Here is a 6,000-nt window from a genome sequence, read left to right as displayed (position 1 = left end):
AGGTTCAGTGACTGGCCTAGGGTCACACGGCCCTGCGTCCCAGCCCACCAGCCTTAGCTGATCGTCAGGGTGGGATGGGGGACACCGGGTCTCCCATCAGAGCCTGGGGGCTTACGCTGTAGGAGAAACCCAAGCAGGACTTCCCAGCTGGCCGTCCCTGCCTTCCCTGCATGCGGCATGTTGGGCTGGACTGTGGTTGTCAGTGACCCCGCTCACGCCAGGCCGCCTCCTAGCCTCAGCTCCTGGTTGGGTTATGGGGAGGGAGTGAAGAAGGGTCGTGGCGAGGGAAGGGGTGGGGTCTTGGGGAGCTGGGGCAGGGCGTGGGCTCTGGGGCTCAGCCGTCCTCACCCCACTCCCCCGCTGACCGGTGCCCTCTCCCTCCCTTGCCGCCTGGTCCTGTTGTGGTCTCCGAAGCTCTGGAATGATGAGGTGGACAAGGTGAGTGTGGGCCCAGGAGGCCTGGGGGCAGAGGCTTGAAGTGGATGGGGGTGGGGCAGGGGTCAGATCAGTTTCTAGTTCTGGGCTCCGCCACTGTCGGGGTATCACTTTCCTTCTGTGGGGCAGCCGCCTCCACAGTTCCTCTGAGCACACAGGGGAACGGTGGTGTCAGACGGGAAGGGACGGAGTGTCAAAGGTGGTGGCAGAGTACCCGCGGGTCTGTCTCTGAACCGCTTGTGACGGGACGGGTCCAGAGGGGTCCCAGCTAGGGGCCAGGGCTCCGGGCCTGAAGTCAGGGGTGAGAAGTACATCCGTGCCACCAGGATAACTCCACGTCCCCAGGGGGGGACGTGTCGTCTGCATCCGGAGCAGGAGAGGAGGCTGATCCTGGGCGGGAAGGCGGGGGCAAATGCTGCTGTCAGCCACCGTCCCCTCTGCCCTTCCCAGGCCGAGCAGGAGCTCCGAGTGGCCCAGACGGAGTTTGACCGGCAGGCAGAAGTGACCCGACTCCTGCTGGAGGGAATCAGCAGCACTCACGTGAGTCCCGCCCTGTGTTGCCCATCATCCACCGACTTCCTGCCCACCCCCCTGGGCCCCCCAGTAAACTCCTCCACAAGAGGCCGGTGATGAACTTGGATCTCAAAAGCGGGTGACAAGGGGCAGTGCTTGAGCTCATGGTCCTCAAGGTGGAACTTTAGCTTTGGTCCCAGTGCCAGAGGCTGGGCAGCCCTCCCCCACCCCAGGGAGCAGGTGGCTTGGGGTTGAGGAGGGAGCGCGAAAGGCCAGGGTCTGCGGGGAGGGGGGGTGCTTCTGGTAGGCTAGGGCACCTCGCACTGTCGGCACCACTCTCCGCGCCCCCGCAGGTGAACCACCTTCGCTGCCTCCATGAGTTTGTGGAGTCCCAGACAACTTACTACGCGCAGTGCTACCGCCACATGCTGGACTTACAGAAACAGCTGGGCAGGTGCCCACTGGGGTCCCCAGGCTCCCAGGCCCCACGAGTGGCCCACGCCCCCTCCCCCGGGCAACAGCCTTCTCCCCAGGCTCAGCAAGCCCCCCTGCCCCCCCCCCCCCGCCCCGACAGGCAGGGCGGGCTAGAGGGCTGCTGAGTGAGCCCTCGGTTGGGAGCGTCACACGCCTCTCTGGGTGACAGGGAGGTGGCTGGCCTGGGCGGGAGGATGGCAGGGACGGGGCGGTACGGCTCACGCTTCCCCTTGCCTTGCTTTCCCCCTCATGCTGCCAGCTCCCAGGGAGCCATGTAAGTAGCCGGGGTCTCCCTGCCTCTGTGGCAGTGGGCCCAGGTGTTCGACGGAGCACGTGGGACTCCCACGGGGACACAGCTCCCGGCTGAGATGTCACCCCTCTCCAGATTCCCAGGCACCTTCGTGGGCACCACAGAGCCCGCCTCCCCGCCCCTCAGCAGCACCTCGCCCACCACCGCCGCGGCCACTATGCCCGTGGGCCCCTCTGTGGCTGGCCTGGCCCCTCCAGGAGAGGCCGCTCTCTGCCTGGAGGAGGTGACCCCCCCCGCCAGCGGGACCCGGAAGGCCCGGGTGCTCTACGACTATGAGGCGGCCGACAGCAGCGAGCTGGCCCTGCTGGCTGACGAGGTGGGCCTGACGCCACGGGAACTGGAATGGGGAGCTCCCCTCTCCGCTGCCCTCAAGCGTCTGAGGGGCCCTGGGGTGGGGCTGGGGCTGGGGGTGAGCGGAGGCAGCCGCAGCTCTGAGGAAGCAGTCTCCGTAGGGGGGTGAGGAGGCCAACTCCTGCTTCTGGAGGTGCAGATGCCCGGGTCTCGCGGGGCCCTGGCAGCCTGTCCCCACGCCCTCCTGCCCCCGGCTGGGGTGTGACCTCCCCTCTCTGCCCTCCTCTTCAGCTCATCACTGTTTACAGCCTGCCTGGCATGGACCCTGACTGGCTCATCGGCGAGAGAGGCAACAAGAAGGGCAAGGTCCCGGTCACCTACTTGGAACTGCTCAGCTAAGCAGGCCCCCTCCAGGCCCCTGCCCCCTCTGGCCTGGGCGGGAGAGGACGGGGGGGGGAGGGGGTCGGCAGCCCTGCCACTTGTCTGTTGGTGACTCAGCTGCTCAGGGTGGGGCGACTAGCCCCATTCTGTCCGTGCCCCCGGTCATCCGGCTGTGCGGGGGCCCCTCCCCCAGCCCCGCTTCTGGAGCCCCCCACCCTGCCTGCATCCCCTGAGCACCCCCGCTCCCCAACCCTCCCAGCTCCTGCTGAGGGGGGTGGGGCTGGCCGCGGTGCCGCCCTAGGCACCCCAGCCCCCCTGGGAAGCCTGGGGTGCACCCTTGGCCAGAGAGCACCTGCCTTTCGGTTGCCAAAAGCAGCAAGGTGGGGGAGGCAGGCAGGTGTGCGGCAGCCCGGGGCCTGGATGCCAGCCCCTCCGGAGGGACCGGGGCGGAGGGACTGGGTGCTGCCCTCCCCCTCCCACGTGGGACAGCTCACGCCAAGTTCCATGGCTCAGCCTGCACCTCTCCACGCTCACTTTTTAAACTGATCTTTTTACTCTGCCTGTCTGTTTGCTCTCCAGCCAGTGACAAATAATAAACCAGCCTTCACGTGCATGTCGCCTGGGCTCCCGTCGGGCTGCGGGCCCCCTGGGGCTGGCCCTGAGGGTGGGCAAGGGAAGCCTTCCCCGGCTGCCCTTCCTCTTGCAGGGCCTGCATGGCTCCAGGGGGAGCCCTGCTCCTGCACAGGAGGCTGCAGGGGAGACATTTTGTCCTAAGAGAAACTCGCCTAAATGTGGGCTGTAATGTGCACGGGGGTCTTGGCTGGTAACCTGTGGCTGGTTCGCCTGTTCTCACATCGTCCTCCCAGACGCGGGAAGAGAGCAGAAAGTCAGTCACCTCCTCAAGCTTCCGTAACTGGCAGGTGGCCGCGCAGGGACTCTAGCACCAGGTCAGTCTGGTTCTAGAAACTTCAGGTTTCAGGTGAAGGCCCCTAGCCAGGCCCAGCTCTCTGGTGAGGAGGTGGTGAGGCGGCTGGAGGCTGGCAGGCCCCACCCCAGGGCCTCTGAGGGGAGGGGCAGGGAGGGAGCCTGGGGCACTGAGCTATAAATAGCAGTGGAACTTCAGGAAAGGCCACTCCCCACGAGAAGCTAGGCCAGCTGGAAAATGGGAATGTGGCAGGGGTGAGGGGACGGGCCGAGAGCCGGGGGAGCCGGGGGAGCCAGGGAAGGGAAAATTAAAGTGTCCACCTGGCTTCCCCGGGGGGATGTTAGTGGGTCAACCGTCAATAAATATCCTGCTTTCCCCAAACCTCCGCTCCACTCCCGGGTGCCTGGCCGAGGAAGACTTGCTCGACCCCAGGCCCTGAAGACACAACACCCCTCTGTCTATAAACAGTATTTTTAATATTTGTATAAATAGACCACAGTATTACCAAAAACTGCAAGAACAGAGCATGGAAAACATCTTCAGACCCGTGCACGCAGCCTCTCCCGGCCGCACAGACGCTGGCTCCCGGCCTCCAGTGGGCCAGGTGCAGTGGGGAATGCTTGAGGGAAGGACCACACCCCTGGGGCATTTTGAACTTGAGGGCGCGCGAGTGCAGCAGACTCATAGCTCCCACCTGGCTGTGGACCTCTTGATCTATTACAAAAATAACGCCAGTGAGTGGGCGGAGTCGGGGCTGCTGGGGGCAGCAGGAGACAGGTGCTGCTCTCAGTCCCACAGCAGCACCCCTGCTGCCCGGGGCGCCATGCGGGCTGGGGGCGGGGGGGGGGGGGCGACGGGCCGCAGCCCTATCTTTGCACATGCCGCACAAAGGCCTGCACTAGCTGGATCAGAGGCTCCTGGCTCTCCGGGCCAGCCTTGGAGAGAGAGGTGGACTTGCCCTGAGGCGAGGGGAGGACGCCGGCAGCAGGGGAGCTGGGCGCCCCGCGGCGGAAGTAGCGGGAGAGGCTGGAGAGCAGCGTGCTCTATGAGAGAAAAGGCACTAGATGAGGCCCCGAGCCCTTGGCTGGCCCTGGGAGGTGGGGGGCTGGGTGGGACCCCAACAGGCTCATCCCCATTAGCCGCCCGCCCCTCTAGTCCGAGCCCTCTATCCGTCTGTACCAACTCCGAGCTGAGCTCCTGCTTCATCCGCTGTTTGTCTCGGGGATGCACAGCTGGGTCCCTAAGGTAGCGCACGGCCTGGGAGATGAGCAGGTAGAAGCAGTTCTCCATGGTGAACATCAGGAGGGACCTGGGGAGAGGGCAGGGCGGGCTCTGTTGCAGGGAGCCGAGCCGGCCGGCAGGAGGCACACCGCCGAGCCAACAGGATGGCTGATCCACAGCAGCCCTGACCCTAGCTCGCGTTCTAGAAGGAGGGCTTTTCTTACTTCAGCGTCCTGGTCCCTTCTGCCTGTGTGCTGAGCCCCACAGCCTGGGTGAGGGGCTCCTTTTTCTTGTCCAGCTGGAGGAAGAGAAACAGTAAAAAAAAAAAAAAAAAAGTAACAGTAACAGGTGTGACTCACTGTGAGCCTCCCACCCAGCAGGTCCTGCACTAAGCAGCGTTCAGCTACCTCACTCGGGCCTCATGACAATCCTCTCGGGGAGGCTCTGTCACATTCATTCAGGAAGAGAACAGGCTCAGGAGGGCTAATAACGTGCTCGAGGCCACAGGCCGCGGGAGACGGGGAGGAAGACTGGAAGGTTGAGAGGCCAGAGTCTGACAGCCCCCAACTTACCTCTCCAAGCATGTTGAGGGCCACATTCACTGTGGCCAGAAGGGTCCCGAAGGAGGGGGCCACTTCAGAGTCAAAGGTAGGCGTGGTAAAGCTCAGGGCAAATAGGAAGTTGTATTCGGCAAGGTCCAGGGACTGCAAGGCAAGACAGGAGCAATGTGGAGCCCCACCAGGGACCCCGGACAAGCTCTCAGGGCAGAGCGGAGCCCCGGAGAGCGTCGGCAGCTCGCTGCGGGGAGGTCGGTGGCCTGGCACTCGGGGTGGCCAGTACCTGATCCAGCAGGATCTGACAGACGTCCGGGGTGAAGTGGCGCAGGGCCGCCAGGGTCCTGCTGAGGATCTTGAGGAGTCCGTACTGGACCGTGTGCAAGGCTCGCTGCTCCGAGGCCTCCGTGTCAGCAGTGGGCTGCTTGGAGGAGGAGCAGGAGGGGGGCGCGAGGGCAGCAGTGGGTAGCCGCTGAACTCGGGGGGCAACAGCCGAGGGGATGCCGTCCCCATTTTTGCTCTGAGGGAGACAAGAAATGGAGGTGGAGTCCCGAGACGCCGGGTGAGGCCCTGCAGGCAGCCGGGTGGGGAGGGCGCTCACCTGCAGGCAGTGCTGCAGCATCTTGCGGCTGTGCAGGAGGGAGGTGCAGGCCTGGCACAGGTAGCCCAGGCTCACCTGTAGTGGACAAGGGGCCGAGGCAGGGGGCACTCAGGAGGAGCCCGACCGAGCGGGCCCCCCAGAGTCCCGGTGCGCTTCCTCCATCCCTGAGGTCCCACGGTGCTCACCTCCTACATTCTCGGGCTGCAGATCTTACAGCCACTAAGGACGCCTGCCTACGAACTGGGGCAAGAGGGGCCTGGGAGGTTTCCCTGGGACCTAGCTCGAGGTCTAGCAC

The 6,000-nt window shown here is 64.8% G+C and overlaps 2 protein-coding genes across 2 annotated transcripts in view; one reads left to right on the top strand and one right to left on the bottom strand.

Annotated features, from left to right (window-relative positions):
• SH3GLB2 (SH3 domain containing GRB2 like, endophilin B2) overlaps positions 1 to 2,555 on the top strand; it is a 17,792-nt gene extending 15,237 nt beyond the window's left edge. The window contains exons 7-11 of the mRNA XM_028107911.2: positions 415 to 438; positions 886 to 975; positions 1,302 to 1,402; positions 1,808 to 2,048; positions 2,315 to 2,555. Of these exons, the coding sequence (XP_027963712.1) occupies positions 415 to 438; positions 886 to 975; positions 1,302 to 1,402; positions 1,808 to 2,048; positions 2,315 to 2,422 (564 nt within the window). The 3' untranslated portion in view covers positions 2,423 to 2,555. The remainder of the gene's footprint in view (positions 1 to 414; positions 439 to 885; positions 976 to 1,301; positions 1,403 to 1,807; positions 2,049 to 2,314) is intronic.
• A 1,229-nt stretch (positions 2,556 to 3,784) lies between these two features.
• NUP188 (nucleoporin 188) overlaps positions 3,785 to 6,000 on the bottom strand; it is a 45,044-nt gene continuing 42,828 nt past the window's right edge. Inside the window, exons 39-44 of the mRNA XM_028107707.2 lie at positions 5,706 to 5,780; positions 5,391 to 5,624; positions 5,123 to 5,254; positions 4,775 to 4,848; positions 4,509 to 4,638; positions 3,785 to 4,372 (exon numbers count right to left, since the gene is read on the bottom strand). Coding sequence (XP_027963508.1) covers positions 4,196 to 4,372; positions 4,509 to 4,638; positions 4,775 to 4,848; positions 5,123 to 5,254; positions 5,391 to 5,624; positions 5,706 to 5,780 — 822 coding nt within the window. The 3' untranslated portion in view covers positions 3,785 to 4,195. The remainder of the gene's footprint in view (positions 4,373 to 4,508; positions 4,639 to 4,774; positions 4,849 to 5,122; positions 5,255 to 5,390; positions 5,625 to 5,705; positions 5,781 to 6,000) is intronic.

This window comes from Eumetopias jubatus, unplaced genomic scaffold (assembly GCF_037043125.1).
Source record: "Eumetopias jubatus isolate StellerSeaLion01/CBP00866 unplaced genomic scaffold, mEumJub1_p1.0 scaffold_15, whole genome shotgun sequence".
Taxonomy (NCBI): domain Eukaryota; kingdom Metazoa; phylum Chordata; class Mammalia; order Carnivora; family Otariidae; genus Eumetopias; species Eumetopias jubatus.
Note: the sequence above shows the minus strand (reverse complement) of the source record. Positions and strands in the feature narration are given on the sequence as shown.